A 17,327-nucleotide genomic window follows, 5' to 3' on the forward strand; every position below is an offset into this window, starting at 1 on the left:
CTCTGACAACTCCTGCACCATGTCCGCACAGCCTCTGACATCTCCTGCACCATGTCCACACAGCCTCTGACATCTCCTGCACCATGTCCGCACAGCCCCTGACATCTCCTGTACCATGTCCGCACAGCCTCTGACATCTCCTGTACATGTCCGCAAAGCCTCTGACACCTCCTGCACCATGTCCACACAGCCTCTGACATCTCCTGCACCATGTCCACACAGCCTCTGACATCTCCTGTACCATGTCCGCACAGCCTCTGACAACTCCTGCACCATGTCCGCACAGCCTCTGACAACTCCTGCACCATGTCCGCACAGCCTCTGACAACTCCTGTACCATGTCCGCACAGCCTCTGACATCTCCTGCACCATGTCCGCACAGCCTCTGACAACTCCTGCACCATGTCCGCACAGCCTCTGACAACTCCTGCACCATGTCCGCACAGCCTCTGACATCTCCTGCACCATGTCCGCACAGCCTCTGACAACTCCTGCACCATGTCCGCACAGCCTCTGACATCTCCTGCACCATGTCCACACAGCCTCTGACATCTCCTGCACCATGTCCGCACAGCCCCTGACATCTCCTGTACCATGTCCGCACAGCCTCTGACATCTCCTGTACATGTCCGCAAAGCCTCTGACACCTCCTGCACCATGTCCACACAGCCTCTGACATCTCCTGCACCATGTCCACACAGCCTCTGACATCTCCTGTACCATGTCCGCACAGCCTCTGACATCTCCTGTACCATGTCCGCACAGCCTCTGACATCTCCTGTACCATGTCCGCACAGCCTCTGACATCTCCTGTACCATGTCCCCACAGCCTCTGACATCTCCTGTACCATGTCCGCACAGCCTCTGACATCTCCTATACCATGTCTGCACTTTTACCACTTTTAACTAGAATTTGCTCTTTTATATATAAAGCCCTATATGCTTTCATATCTATCTTATCTATGTATAATACACTCTTCAAATCTGCTTTAAAAAGCATGGTTTTCCCTTTTATGAACAAGAAAATAATGGTGTTATGCTGTTGGGCCGGTATAATAATGCTATGGGGCTGGTATAAAATTTTTTCCAGGGCTGAATTTTATTCCCAGTCCGGCCCTGCAGGAACCTCTTCAAATATATGAGGTTTTTATCACAGGAGTCTGTAGGCAGTGCAGGTTTGTCATTCTTGACTAGGGCAGAAATGAAAAAACTAGGGGGAGAAAACAAATGTTTATAAGAAATTAATAAAAAAGTATTTAATTCAGTAAACTCATGGGGAAAATATAATCTTAACTAGTAAGAGTAATATTAAAAACCAATCGAAGGTACCAACCAAGTATAAGTGAGAAAACTACCAAATAACTGCCCTTTAAATGTGAAACACATTTATAACATGAAATCTCTACTAAGGTAAGGTGCTGTTATGACATGACTTGCATTTTCCAGTGTACATATATAACAAACAGGTGGGTATACATCAACTCCCCATAAATACCTTGAAGTGCAAGTGAAAAACTGAATATTAAATGCAAAATGTTAGCACTTAATAGTATCAAATGTGGATCGATTGTTCGGCCATTTCACAGGGGTTAGTGATGGTGAATGGGAGTGCATGCTATGGTCTTTGACCAATGTGCACTACAATCCATTACACTGCCTGACCACAGAGGGACAGGATTCCCATAATATGGGTTTCACAATCCTATTATATACATTGGGGACTGGGGGACTGGGGGTTTGTATATGACAGTGATGGAGAACCTTGGCACCCCAGATGTTTTACAATTAACATGTGTTAACATTTTTAGTTGTGCACTTCAAGTTATTAATGGGGAGTTGATGTATACCCATCTGTTTATTATATATGTACATTGGAAAATGCAAGTTATGTCATAACAGCGCCTTACTTTAGTAGAGATTTCAACTAGTAAGAGAGTGAATGTTCGATTTATTGTTTGTTCTGGGTATTTTCTTAGAACACTTTTTTTTTTACCAGTTTTTGCCTTTGTCAAGCTATGCAAGTTTTTTTTCCAGTTTGCAGGAATTAAAAATAATGTGGTGTCTCTACTCTGTATCCGCTTTACACATTTTATAATGGTGCATTTCTCCAGGGTGTGACAAATGCATTCAGTACAGCATACCACCATATACAGAGGAAGAGGGATATTCTACAACTTGTGAGCAGTGCATTTGCCTGGATTTATAGCAGAGCTCCCAACATCCGAGTTATCAACACTTACCTAATGGAGCCCTGTGCAGACAAGGTACCATTTTTCTGTCTTAAAGCCATCTATATGTGTTGTTAAACTTAATCTTGATTGTACTACCACACAGTTAAATGAAGATTAACAATGTGGTCTATCTGGAGTCTAGAGTTCAGTGCCCATCAGGGACTTTATCTGCATAGAGTTTGCATAATCTTCCCATGTTTTCATTGGTTCATCCATGTGCTGAAATTGCTTCTTCCAACACTAGCCTTTGCATTTCAGTGTATATGTTACAGGGGGAATAAAATTAGACTATGAGTACCCTCAAAGCATGGTACTTCTGTATCAGCAGTACACTGCAGATCACCTTGCTGTCTCTCATCTGTAGGACTAATGTAGGAAGCAAAAAAAGCCAGCACTATGAAGTATCTCGATGGCACCACTCAGTAGGTATAGAGCTGGGGTCTCCAAACTTTCTAAGCAAAGAGCCAATTTACTGTCCTTCAGACTTTAGGTGGCTGGACTGTGGCCAGTGGAAGTAGAAAATGCCCCAGCATCAATGCCCCTTCATTGATTTTTTTTTGCAGTCTGATGATTGGAGACCACTGGTATAGAGGAAGGTACATAGCATGGGCTCCAGGAAGTACACTTCCAGTGACTCTGTTACATGTTCTTTAAATCCCATCTTCAGTGGTTTATGGAGATTATTCACATTGAATCAAACTATGTAAACTCTCTGACTTAAGCCCAATTCCAGTGTTTGCTGTATAACATTAGCATCTAACTTGCTTTTATATGTTGCCTGGAATAGCTCTTTATTGGGAACCTTTAGGGCCTATTTAATTCTTTGCAGTGCTTTAACACACACAGTAGGCTGTGATTGCAATGTGTTGTGCATTAACGTGTGTTGCGTTAGAAAAGTGCCCTAATGTGGTAAAAATTGCACATGACCCTTTGCTTCTTTGGGGTCACAAGCTATATTAAACCTCTATAAAAAAAGATGAGAAAAAAGGGTTGGCGTTAAATATACTGGAAAGTAAACATTTCCTAAAGAGGCGGCTGCTGAAAATGCTAGTGGCATGGTGGTTTTACTGACCCTGCAGCTTCAATATTGTCTATAAATCACAGCCCTAGGACAAGTATGCAGATCAGGACAGTCAGAAGTCCTTATGTACATGCTTGTTCTGGGTCAGTGACTGAAAGCGTTGAGGGGATCATCATTTGCAGAATAAGGTAGCGGGGTTTTTCTTAGCAAAGGTTTCTTTTTAATAGTTGCATTTATGGTTGTGCAGATCTTTTTTTTAATTCTGTTGCCAAATCAAGATACCTCCATGGGTTTTAATATTACTCTTACAACAAACTGTTGTTAGAATGGATTTTTTTGTGTGTTTTAGGCACAGGGTTATGTGTTCCGAAATATGATGCACACAGACAATAATACAGGCATATCTGAGATCTACACTAATCCTACCACCCTGCGAAGGCGAGACAACCTGTTCAGGTCAGCATCTTTTTTTAATTTGTGCTATGTACTGTTTTGGGAGCAATAACTGTAAGTGGTAGCACAAACTTATATTCAGTTGGTGCTGGGGACCCGTAAAAGGCCTGTAAGCAATAAGCCTTGTACTTGTACGTTATTGTCTCACTAGAAAATTCTGTGTACTTGCCACACAAGCTTTAGTTGGTGTTTAACTATTTTAGCAATGCTGGGAACCATTACTGTATATTTACTAGCTTTAATGTATCCACTTGTATACTATTAACATTAGGTACTGTTGACATCTAGGGCGCCTGTAATACGACCTCTAGGGTCCTTGTAACAACTTTCAGCAGTGAGAATTGGCCATCGCTAATAAGCATTTGTAGAAGAACAATCACTCTTCAGTCACTGTACTCGATATTAGTTCTTTCATTGGAAAATAAAAGGCAGTGCAAGGAGTGTAGTATGTTTTCACTTGCACCTGCAGTATACGTAGATGGATTTGTTACAAATATAGCGAGAGTTAGGTAAAACAAACCATAGGGTTGTAATACAAGCTTTGTTTTCAGATACAAATAAGACCAAAGATTATGTTCTAATTTAACTGTTGTTTTTAACAGGGATTACCTATTCAAGTGTGCAGATAGCTCTGAGGTTATCACCACTGATGCCTATGGAGAACGTCATATAGCTGTACCCATCCGTGACCATACAGGAAGAGCTCTAGGTGTATTGGACCTAAACACTGGCCACTGTAGAGAACTGCCCCCTCATGAGTATCAGGATCTGCAGAAAATGCTACAGATGTTGCAGGAAGCATGCAATGAACTTTTGGATGATCAGCGATTTAAGGATACAGCAGAAAAGGCTGTCTTGGGTAAGTATGTAACTGGGGACTGGGGAAAAGAAACCAATAGAAACCATTCCAGCAAGAACAAGTACGTCTTTAGTGCTAGCCTTTGGTGCAGTTACACTTATTTTGAAGCCACCCCTGCCCAACCAACCCCTCTGTTTTTCCTTTACTCACCTGTCTCTAAGCCAGCAAAATATTGGTGACAAAACTGCAGAACCACCTGTCAAAATGAGCTGGATGTATGTGGAAGCATGTGCTATGTATTCTACATTTGGTAATATTAGGATTTTGTACTTCACGCTCCAGCTTATTGCACTAAATATAGCACTTATTACCATTATGTCATCAAGCAACATAACTTGCATAACCATTTCAAACCACAAGATGGCAGTATCATCCTTACACTAAGATACTAATGTAATCTCCTTTGTGGCACTGTTAATTATTCCTAACAGACACAAAATTTGATTTCTATAGAATCAGACTGGTATACTGTTAGGTATATACGTGCACTGAATTATAAAATATTATTTTCAATCAACCATAAATGTTTATTATTAAAATATACTCCATAAATATACAGTATCTCACAAAAGTGAGTACACCCCTCACATTTTTGTAAATATTTTATTATATCATTTTACGTGACAACACTGAAGAAATTACACTTTGCTACCATGTAAAACAGTGAGTGTACAGCTTGTATAACAGTGTAAATTTAATGTCCCCTCAACTCACCTAAGTGGAAGAGTACACCCCTAAGTGGAAATGTTCAAACTGAGCCCAACGTTTCAATATTTTGTGTGGCCACCATTATTTTCCAGAATTGCCTTAACCCCCTTGGGCATGGAGTTCACCAGAGCTTCACAGGTTGCCACTGGAGTCCTCTTCCACTCCTCCATGACGACATCATGGAGCTGGTGGATGTTAGAGACCTTGCGCTCCTCCACCTTCCATTTTAGAATATTCCACAGATGCTCAATAGGGTTTAGGTCTGGAGACATGCTTGGCAAGTCCATCACCTTTACCCACAGCTTCTTCAGCAAGGCAGTGGTCATATTGGAGGTGTGTTTGGGGTTGTTATCATGTTTGAATACTGCCCTGCGGTCATCTTCGAAGGCAGGGGATCATGCTCCACTTCAGTATGCCAAAGTAATGGTTTCCTCAATGAACTGTAGCTCCCCAGTGCAGGCAGCACTCATGCAGCCCAAGACCATGACTCTCCTACCACCATGCTTGACTGTAGGCAAGACACACTTGTCTTTGTACTCCTCACTTTGTTGCCGCCACACAGGCTTGACACCATCTGAAGCAAACGAGTTTATCTTGGTCTCAGCAGACCACAGGGCAAGGTTCCAGTAATCCATGTCCTTAGTCAGCTTGTCTTCAGCAAACTGTTTGTGGGCTTTCTTGTGCATCATCTTTAGAAGAGGCTTCCTTCTGGGACGACAGCCATGCAGACCAATTTGATGCAGTGTGCGGTGTATAGTCTGAGCACTGACAGACTGACCCCCCACCCCTTCAACCTCTGCAGCAATGCTGGCAGCACTCATAAGCCTATTTCCTAAAGACAGCTTCTGGATATGACGCTGAGCACGTGCATTCAACTTCTTTAGTAGGCCATGGCAAGGCCTGTTCTGAGTGAAACCTGTCCTGTTAAACCGCTGTATGGTCTTGGCCACCGTGCTGCAGCTCAGTTTCAGGGTCTTGGCAATCTTCTTATAGCCTAGGCCATCTTTATGTAGAGCAACAATTCTTTTTTTCAGATCCCCAGAGAGTTCTTAGCCATGAGGTGCAATGTTCCAGTGACCAGTATGAGAGAGTGAGAGCGATAACACCAAATGTAACACTCCTGCTCCCCATTCACACCTGAGACCTGTGTGTTGAGTTATTTTGAGGGGACAGCAAATTTACACTGTTATACAAGCTGTGCGCTCACTACTTTACATTGTAGCAAAGTATAATTTCTTCAGTGTTGTCACATGAAAAGATATACTAAAATATTTAAAGAAACGTGAGGGGTGTACTCACTTTCGTGAGATACTGTATCTACAGTATATATGCAGTATATATGCAAAGGTATTGTTAGTGGACAGCTCCTGCAGGAGAGGGTAATATTCTATGTACACAACCAGGTGTGTCCCCAGGAACCACCAAAATAAACAATAGGCTGTAAGGTTGCTGCATGGAAAGTGTCATTTATTGCTCAGAAATTTTTAAATTATAATTGTGTCAGCCACCATTAGTAATTCACACAATTCTAAATTCTGCCACAATGCAAAGCCAAGATAGCCACCCCTTTATTTCAGAATATAAGTACCCAAATACAAGATCATTTCTTCAGTCTTCATGTCTACTGATGTCTTTAACTTTCATCAGGCACATCTAGCTGACCAATCTTTTTGGAAACACCAGTGTCAGATATTTATGACTAATCTCTATTGTCATTAACAAAAAAACCTGGTGTCAGAATTAAATTGATGCACACTGTCCTCCAAACTACTACGTTCACTAATTCAAGTTGGGTAGGCTTGCTTATTGGAAACTCTATGCTTGATTGGACGCTCCTACTTATAAAGGTGTGCATAATCAATGACAGAGGACATCCAAGAGACTGCATTATATCATTTGTATTTCGTAGAATTGAGCTCTCACTTTACAGAAGTTGCCTGCACAAGCACTAAAACAAATGCTAGGAATTGGGATTGAAACCTTTTAGATCATATGATCATGGAAGATCTCCATTTTTATGTTAAGGCTCCTGTGGCTTTATATACTTTCCACTTAGAAAGCCAGGACTATACAGCCAGGGGAGGTGCTACATATCAATCAAACTTTACCTATGATCTTATGTCAGTATACATTAATAAATTCAACTAGAATAAACAGCAGATGTACTATATCTCCTCTCCATTGCATACACACCTTCACATGTAATCAACCTCTGATCAAACTACCACAACATTATCAACAGAGACACACCCTACCATAAACTGTAGGCAGCCATAGCTCAGGAAGTAAAGAGGAGCAAGTCTTGGCAATAATTAATATATTAATAAAAAAAAAAAAATAGGAAAAGATGCAAAAGTAAAACTGAAAGAAAAAATTCAAGCATTTTTGATCTGTAAGGAAGGAAATTGGATAAAAACGATAGAATGGTAAAAAGTAGACTTGAACTATTACAAGGTATGCAAACTCTAACAATTCACTTCTTTTATTTGGTTTTATTTCTCTTGTTGGACTGTTACATACACCTGTTTTGTTATACCTGTTTGAAATGTAAAGAAAATAAACTGTTGATCCTGTTCTCTGTTGATCTGCGGATTACAGAACGTCTCCCTCTATGTTATAGAGAAAAGAAGGGGGGGGGGGGGTTTGCCCTAATCAGAAAGTCGGCCCCAGGGGGAAAATTCTTCTCCTCCATAGATACATTAAGGTGAGTGAGCATTCTCCCTAGACAAGAAATGTTACTGGCAGGTGAAAATAACATTTTAAAACTCTAAAAAACAAAATGAATGCAGACACCTCATCAAGGGACCAGTAATCTGCAATTTATTGCATTTTGTTCTTGGGTTCGGACATGATTTAGGTATGATTGAACAACGCCAAGAAACCGAGTCTACATTCTTTAGTGGTGGCCTTTTTACTACATAGTGCCCTTTATCAGTGATTATATAAAAAAGCGTTTCAAGTTTTCTACAGTGTATGCAAGGGAATTAGCTATACCGAATATCAAGTGCATTTACAAATGACTGACTTGTGTAACTAACTTTGTTTTCTATTGTGACCACAGAGGCAGAACAAGTATCTGGACAGAGAAAAGTAGGAGTCCTATTCCATCGCTTCATGCTGCAGGATCTGAGGCAATGTGTCAGCAAACTGGATCACCAGTCATTTGCTGAATTGAAGAGCTACAAGGAGCCACCAGTCATGGTGCACAGCATCCTAAAAGCTGTGCTGCTGCTGTTTTTCCCTGAGTGGGATGAATCAGAGGAAATTCACAGCTGGAATCAGTGTAAATTGGTGGGTTATTACCATTAAATCAGTATTCCAGGAATTCAGTAGTTTTTGCATCCATACTATTCGAGTGATCTACCTAAAGCTGCCCAAAGGCATAACATTTTCAAAAGTCCTAGCTGCTGCATGATCAGCTATAGAGTGTATCCAGAGATCTATGAACATGCACATTTGTTTCCTAATCTGATTAGTCAGATGATGCTAATCTCATATCTCTGCCCAGAACACCTTGACATTATTTCCTTACTGTGTTTTTTTGACTGATCATTTTACATTAAATTAAGGAGCAGGGCTACATACATCACAGCTCATTCATAAAATGCAGGCCAAAGTGTGGAGCCATCAGACCCCACTGAGTTCTTTCTGCTTAACTCAGCAGAGAAGCATCCATGATTGGAAGAGAGAAGCTCATGTGACTTTGACAAGTCACATGCACAGGCTCTCCATCCAGCTTTTTTTCTGCATTTTCTGCATGCTTGCTTTATACTTCCACACTTCTGTAACCAGCAGATCGAAAGTGCACATTTGTAACGCACACTTTTTTTCCTAAATTTTGCCACAATGGGGTGGTGGAGTTACATTTTAGGACAAATTCTTGCAAACATAAGTCTTAGGGGGCAGTTTTAAAAAGCTTTTTTTGGCCCTTGGATGTACGGTTACAAGAAATTTTCTTAAAGTGTAAATTTAATTCCCCAATGTGGCAAATTGATTACTGTATGGCAGGGCTGCGACACAATAAATGCTCTAAATAGTATTTAACACTGTGAGGGATTGATTAGCTCGGTGGCGGGCGTGGATGACCCCTTGGGGGGATTTGTTACACACGGAGATAGCCGAGAAGTGGTTGCAAACAACAGTTTGGTTTATTCATGCAATTTTCTTCACCAGACTGCAAGCGTCAAAAACATCCAAAATAAAATAAAACACAAAATAAATCCTTGCCACTGTGGGTGGCTACCTTCTCACACACAAGAACCTATCTAAGGAAGTCTGTCCCCAACCTACTGTTGGGCAGACTTGGCTGATCATACAGCAGACTATCAATAGTCCATTTATTATCTCTTCACATAGAGAATGTCCCTTTTCTCTTCACCCAGCAAATGTTCATTGGACTTTCCTTTCACATAGAAAACATCCATTGGTTTTTCTCTTCACACTCTTCACATAGAAATAGTTCATTTTCTCACCTTGAGAAGTCTTCACCCTTTTTACCCTCCTCAGCGCACATCGCTCCAGGAGGTCTTCCCCATGCTCACACAGCTTCAGGGGGCATTCCTTCTCCCATGCTCACACAGCGTCGGGAGGCACACATCTGACTGTCCTCCTCTCCCCAGCTCACACAGCGTCAGGAGGCAGCAATCAATAGGACTTCCTCTGGACAAATTATAGAGGCCTTAATTTCCTCATTCTGAATAGCTGTATGGTTTTCAACTTCTTTACACCTTCCTGCTGCCTTTGCAGCCGACACCCTATAGTAATTGGTGAATTGTCTAAACCAAGCAGAAGTGTATCTCCTGTCTGTGACAACATTCACAGATTTACCTGACTTCCTGTCACAATACATATGTTTTATTTTTTTCTGTGCAAGATGCTGCAATAACCACTTTGCCTAATATGATATACTGCATGGATATGCAAATGTGCATGAGACATATAAACAAATATTTACTCATTTGTCGCAATGCAGTGTCTTGCAATATTAAGTTTGCCAAAAAGAAAAGAAAAGTTGGGTCCCTAACAACCAGCCTCAGCGGGAAGCGGCACTAATACTAAAGTCGGAGGTTCAGCTTGGACCCATTTAATTCTGCTATTTGCCGAACCTGTGAACAAGCAAAATTTGATCAATACATGGCTCTGGACTGAACCAGGAACTCATTCCCATTTTAAATATTATAAATATTACTAACATATTGTTAACCATAACAACTTGAGAGTGGTTTTACAGTTCACAAAATGGGAGTGAACAACCTCCTTACATATTTGCATGAGATCTTCCTTCATGTAATCTAAAATCCCTTTTGTTTTTAAGCTGCACTGTATGTTTTACGGTTACTATAAAAAATGTGTTTTTGTGTTTCTCATTGCTACCAATAAAATAAGATAAAACCTTAAATTGAAATTAATTCTACATGCACATCTTCTCTTTTTTATATACTGTAACCTATTTAGAGAAATGCAAGCTAAGTTAATTTATTTATATCTTTCAGAAAGTAAATAGTGATTTGATCCGAAAGATTTTATCCTTTGACCCCACGGCTCAGTATGTCAGAAGCAATCCAGAGATCCTTGCTAAGTACACTAAAGGTAAATGTTAACATCACGAAAAAACAGGAGGTAAATGGCGCTGCCTGGAGCAGAATTTAAGTAGAAATTAGAATAGGAGTTTAGTGAAAATATTCCACTAGTTCTAAAAAATCCCAGTGATTGAAAGTACTATAGTGCAATAAACAATTAAATAAATAAATAATGTGCATTTGAAAGGTAAATTCATAAAATAATACTAATACATTTTCTACATTTTTCACAAAAAGTGTCCTTGTGCACAAAAAAATGAGATAAAAATCCAAAAACATGTGCATTGAAGTAAAAATTCATAAAATAGTACTGATCAACTTTCACGTAAAAAATTCCCAATAAAGTGACTGGGTGCAAAAAAAGTGTCCGTGTGCACAATAAATGAGATAAAATCCAAAAACAACGTGTCCATAAAATTCACAATTGATATTTAGTATTCAATCTTCAATGGTGATTCATGATCATGAAAGAACACGCGTGCTCCCCCTCTCTCCCAGGACCGCACTCACCAGATCACCAAACCCCTACAGTGGTAGCAAGCCTCTTTGGTATTAGAGATGGCTATTATAATAGCCATTATTATCCTTTATTGGGATTATATTAGAGGTAGGCTGCAGCCAGGGAGACATATCAACCGTAGCGCAGATTTCCGATAAAGATATCGAAATGTTAACATCAGTAAACTACATTGAAATAGATTGTCATACACATACCACACCTTTGCTTTAAATTTTGCATTAACCACTTGCCGACTGTGCACTGTATATTTACATTGGCAAAGTGGCTCTCCTAGGCAGAATCGTGTTAATAAACGTCATCTGCCTGGGAGGAGCTAGGGGGTGAGCGTGCGCCGCCGGCGGCGCACTACCGCCCCTGATCATCTGCGGGGAAGCCAGTGCAGATGTCAGGCGGCTCCGATTGCCTCCTGACACCGGCGATCTCTCCCCGCTGACAGAGAAGGACTCTCCCTTGGATGATCACAGAGGCTATGTGATCCTGCTATGTAGGATCGCATGTTTCTGTGTTCATCTCACAAGCCCAACCCCCCCATAGTTAGAATCACTCCCCTAGGCTTACATTTAACCCCTTGATCACCTTTACTGTTAACCCCTTCCCTGCCAGTGTCATCAGTACAGTAACAGTGCATATTTTTAGCACTGATTACTGTAGTAATGTCACTGGTCCCCCCAAAAGTGTCAAAAAATGTCAGAAAGGGGTCCGATCTGTAACAGTCCCGCAAAAAAGCGCAGATCGCCGCCATTACCAGTAAAAAAAGAAAAAACAATAAAAATGACATAAATCTTTCCCGCCTTACAATAACTTTTGCGCAAACCAATCAAAATACGCTTATTGCGATTTTTTTTTAACAAAAATATGTAGCAGAAAACAAATTGGCCTAAAATGTTGAAAAATTTTGATTTTAAATTTTTTTTTTTGTTTGGGAATGTCATATAAAAGAATGTGAAAAATATTTTGGGGTTTTTTTTTGCAAAATTGTCACAATTTTTTTGTTTATAGCACAAAAAATTAAAATCGCACAGATGATCAAATACCACCAAAAGAAAGCTCTATTTGTGGGAAAAAAAAAGGACATCAATTTTATTTAGGTACAGCGTTGCACGACCGCGCAATTGTCTGTTAAAGTAATGCAGTGCCAAATCGCAAAATAGGGCCTGGTCATTAAGCAGGAAAATCCTCCAGTCTGAAAATGGTTAAAGGTTAAGTTCACCTTTGGTATCATGTTACATCCGTATTTAGGGTATAACATTTAACATGTTACTGTAACACCCCCTGACATCATCGTGGCCTGGCCTATCAAATGGCTGAAGGCACGGGACCCGGTAGGAAGTTTAGGCGAAGATGGAAGCACCGGAGGCCTGTCGGATCGGTCCCAGTGCTGCGCTGAAGGACACCATATGGCAGGTAAGTCTGTCATAATGTACTAATATGCTGTGCATACTAGCACATTATGGCATACCACACCTGGGGGGCCTTAAAAGAAATGTTTAATGGCGGACTTTACTTCCACTTTAAGAAAGAGAAAGGTAAGGTTGTCAAATAGCAAAAAAAACGCAGGGTTGTCACATTGGGGTTGATTTACTAGGTAAATAGGCTGTTCAAGTTGCAAAGAAATTTGCATTTTGCAAAAGATTTTTCCCTTATCTTGGTAAATGCAGTCAAACTCCGCTGACCTCCATCATTCAGTCATGGGCAAGAAAAAATACTTTCTTTTTTATTTTCCTCGCACATGATTGGATATTCTTTGCAAAGTAAATTTTCACCCCATTCACTAAGCTAAGGCAAACTTCCCTTGCAAAGTGCTAATTCCAAAATCACAAGTCTCTTAGGCTGGCTATACATGTTCAATCCTGTTGTACAATTTTCCTTTAGATTTAGCAAAAAAGATATAGTATGAGGTCAAAACTAAACACCTTTCAATTGTATCCAATTAGGCAAGTCCTACTGAATATGTACAGTATCTCACAAAAGTGAGTACACCCCTCACATTTTTGTAAATATTTTATTGTATATTTTCATGTGACAACACTGAAGAAATGACACTTTGCTAAAATGTAAAGTAGTGAATGTACAGCTTGTATAACAGTGTAAATTTGCTGTCCCCTCAAAATAAATCAACACACAGCCATTAATGTTTAACTGCTGGCAACAAAACTGAGTACACCCCTAAGTGAAAATGTCCTAATTGGGCCCAATTAGCCATTTTCCCTCCCCGGTGTCATGTGACTCGTTAGTGTTACAAGGTCTCAGGTGTGAATGGAGAACAGTTGTTAAATTTGGTGTTATCGCTCTCACTCAGAACAGGCCTCTCAATGGTCGACCAAAGAGGTTGAGTGCATGTGCTCAACTTCATATCCCGAGGTTGTCTTTGGGAAATAGACGTATGAGTGCTGCCAGCATTTCTGCAGAGGTTGAAGGGGTGGGGGGTCAGCCTGTCAGTGCTCAGACCATACGCCACACACTGCATCAAATTGGTCTGCATGGCTGTCGTCTCAGAGGGAAGCCTCTTCTAAAGATGATGCACAAGAAAGCCCGCAAACAGTTTGCTGAAGAAAAGCAGACTAAGGACATGGATTACTGGAACCATGTCCTGTGGTCTGATGAGACCAAGATAATCTTATTTGGTTCAGATGGTGTCAAGCGTGTGTGGCGGCAACCAGGTGAGGAGTACAACGACAAGTGTGTCTTGCCTACAGTCAAGCATGGTGGTGGGAGTGTCATGGTCTGGAGCTGCATGAGTGCTGCTGGCACTGGGGAGCTACAGTTCATTGAGGGTACCATGAATGCCAACATGTACTGTGACATACTGAAGCAAAGCATGATCCCCTCTCTTCGGAGACTGGGCCGCAGGGCAGTATTCCAACATGATAATGACCCCAAACACACCTTCAAGATGACCACTGCCTTGCTAAAGAAGCTGAGGGTAAAGGTGATGAACTGGCCATGCATGTCTCCAGACCTAAACCCTATTCAGCATCTGTGGGGCATCCTCAATTAGAAGGTGGAGGAGCGCAAGGTCTCTAACATCCACCAGCTCCATGATGTCGTTTTGGAGGAGCGGAAGAGGACTCCAGTGGCAACCTGTGAAGCTCTGGTGAACTTCATGCCCAAGAGGGTTAAGGCAATGCTGGAAAAAAATGGTGGCCACACAAAAAAGTTGACACTTTGGGCCCAATTTGGACATTTTAACTTAGGGGTGTACTCACTTTTGTTGCCAGCGGTTTAGACATTAATGGCTGTGGTGAGTTATTTTAAAGGGACAGCAAATTTACACTGTTATACAAGCTGTACACTCACTACTTTACATTGTAGCAAAGTGTCATTTCTTCAGTGTTGTCACATGAAAATATATAATAAAATATTTACAAAAATGTAAGGGGTGTACTCACTTTTGTGAGATACTGTATGGCCAGCCTTAGTAAATCAACCTCATTGCCTTTAGACCATCGGTGCTCAACCTGTGTCCCTCCAGCTGTTGCCGAACTACAAGTCCCATCATGCCTCTGCCTTTGGGAGTCATGCTTGTAACTGTCAGTGGCTTGCAATGCCTTATGGAACTTATATTAGCAAGCCTTTTAAGTGCATAGAGAACATGTGTGAAATACAAGGCCTGTGGGCCGAATGCAGCCCCCCAGGCCATTTCATGTGACCCTTGCATTTCTCCTGCAGCTGCGGCACCCTCCTCAATGCAGTAGCAGAGAGGTTTATCTCTACCCCCCCCCCCCCCATATCAGCAGTCAGCAGCAGAGCGAAAGGCCAGGACTCCGCCTACAGATCCTGCTCCTCTCTGTGCAACCACAGTAAACCCTTGTCTCCACTTTCCCTGGTCCCAGCATTCAGCAGACTCCAGCAGCTGATTACAGCCCTCCTCTGGTCCTCCTCCAGACCCTGCACTTTTTGCTTCCCAGCTCCACCCACATCTTCTTCTCAGCTGCAGCACAAGTTAAGGGGGGGGGGTGCACTGTGATGTTAGGGAGGCTGTGGACTCTTGACTTGTGATAGTGGGGGGGGGGGGGCTCTTGACATCTCATGTAAGGGGTGGGGGATGCTCTGGACATCTAGTCTTACAGATACAACCGGCCTTTTGAGGGCAACCATAATGCTGATGTGGCCCATGATGAAATTGAATTTGACTCCCCTGGTCTAGAGCATGGGTGCTCAACCTGTGGCCCTCCAGCTGTTGCAAAACTATGACTGCAAATGGTGTAAAGATAGCACGTGATGAAAAACCATATTGGGCTAGAATAGGCTCACAGGGTAGGGTTTCCAGATGTACATCTTCAGTCATGGTGATCCAGTTACAATGAGGTGCAGGCTTAATATCAATGCAAGCCTTAAGAAATTATTATTATAATACAGGATTTATATAGTGCTAACAGCTTGAGCAGCGCTTTACAACATGAGGGTAGACAGTACAGTTACAATGCAATTTAATACAGGAGGAATTAGAGGGCCCTGCTTATTAGAGCTTACAATCTAGGAGGGAGGGTCAAGTGATACAAAAGGTAATAACTGTGGGGGATGATCTAATGGAGAAAATAAAAAAGAGAAAAAAAGCACAGTTGTTAGGTATGGGTACGATAGGCTGGGTTTTCAGGGATTGTCTAAAAGCAGAGTAGGAGATAATCTTACAGATTGTGGTAGGGAATTCCATAGGATGGGTGAGGCTCAGGAAAAGTCTTGGAGACCAGCATGGGAGGAGGTGACGAGGGAGTTAGATAGCAGGAGGACTTGCGAGGACCAAAGAGAATGATTAGGTCGGTATTTAGAGTCCAAGCTAGTGATGTACCTGGGAGAAGAGTTGTGGCTGGCTTTCTAAATTGTTAGTATTTTTATTTTAATTTTTTGGGTTTATTTAGAGTGGAGGCCAATGGAGAAATTGACAGAGAGGAGTAGAAGACACTGAGCGGTTGGTAAGGTGGATGAGCCTGGATGCAGCATTCATAATGGACTGAAGGGGGGATAGCCTATGTAAAGGTAATCCAATAAGAAGTAATATACTCCAGCTAATAGCTAGAGAATAAGTAGACTATGGTTGGGCCATTATCCTATTCAGAAACATTAAACAAAACTTGTGAGTTTATATGAAGTGACAGATATTTTGGTCAAAATTTCCCTTATGTGAGCGATGAACATAATAATAAAATATGACTGATAATATGAATAATTTTCGGCACAGTGTTCAATCATTTGTACTTGTTGCAGGTATTCCCAGAGGAGCAGTCTGGAAGCAAGGCTCCATCCCAGCAGAGCACCTCTATAACTGGGCTTTCACCTGTCTATCCCTTATGGAACTCACCCACAAAATGCAGAACACACAGTCACCATCCCAAGTCTTCCTCCGAATGCCAAACTAAAACCTGAATAAAAATACTGTTTTAGAAATGATTGTGCAGTCTTCTTATTTGTTCAACTATTGTCAAAGTTGTTGCTTAAAACTAGAAGTACATACTTGTTTATAAATGATTTTTTAAATTGTAAGTTCAACTTTACCAAAAAACACCCAATGCTGTCCCATATGGGTATAGCAGCATATTATGCTAAACCTGCCTTCTAGCCAGGATTCCCTTTCAATTTAAAGAATATAGGCCATGGACAATAAAAATACGTTTTCTTGAAATCATCTGCAGCCTGTGATTGCTCCATCCCGAGTTATTGTCAGGATGGAGCAGCTGTTGGGACCAGTGACCCCTAGTGCCACGGGAGGGAGTGGGGGTCCTGTGTTATTTTTTTTTTTTTTAGAACAGAATGGTCCTGTTCTTTCTGGCTGCACGTGCACAGTGTGTATTCTCTTCTATCACAGCCACTGAGCTTATCATAGACAACAGAATAATGTACGCACTGTGTGTGCATGTGTGGCCCGAAAGAACAGGGAAGCGCTCCCTCCCATGCCACTAGGGTGCGCTGGTCCCAACAGCTGATCGGTTCCTACAGTAACTTGGGTCAAAACCACCAC

At 41.5% G+C, this 17,327-nt stretch overlaps 1 protein-coding gene across 1 annotated transcript in view; it reads left to right on the top strand.

Annotated features, from left to right (window-relative positions):
• Positions 1-16,728, top strand: part of EFCAB5 (EF-hand calcium binding domain 5) — a gene marked incomplete at its 3' end in the record, with an annotated part of 107,651 nt that extends 90,923 nt beyond the window's left edge. Inside the window, exons 16-21 of the mRNA XM_082245094.1 lie at positions 2,112-2,264; positions 3,602-3,708; positions 4,308-4,564; positions 8,334-8,563; positions 10,765-10,861; positions 16,577-16,728. Of these exons, the coding sequence (XP_082101220.1) occupies positions 2,112-2,264; positions 3,602-3,708; positions 4,308-4,564; positions 8,334-8,563; positions 10,765-10,861; positions 16,577-16,728 (996 nt within the window). The remainder of the gene's footprint in view (positions 1-2,111; positions 2,265-3,601; positions 3,709-4,307; positions 4,565-8,333; positions 8,564-10,764; positions 10,862-16,576) is intronic.
• Positions 16,729-17,327: the final 599 nt, after the last annotated feature.

The sequence above is a fragment of the Pelophylax lessonae genome (assembly GCF_965119305.1).
Source record: "Pelophylax lessonae genome assembly, chromosome: 2".
Classification (NCBI taxonomy): Eukaryota; Metazoa; Chordata; class Amphibia; order Anura; family Ranidae; genus Pelophylax; species Pelophylax lessonae.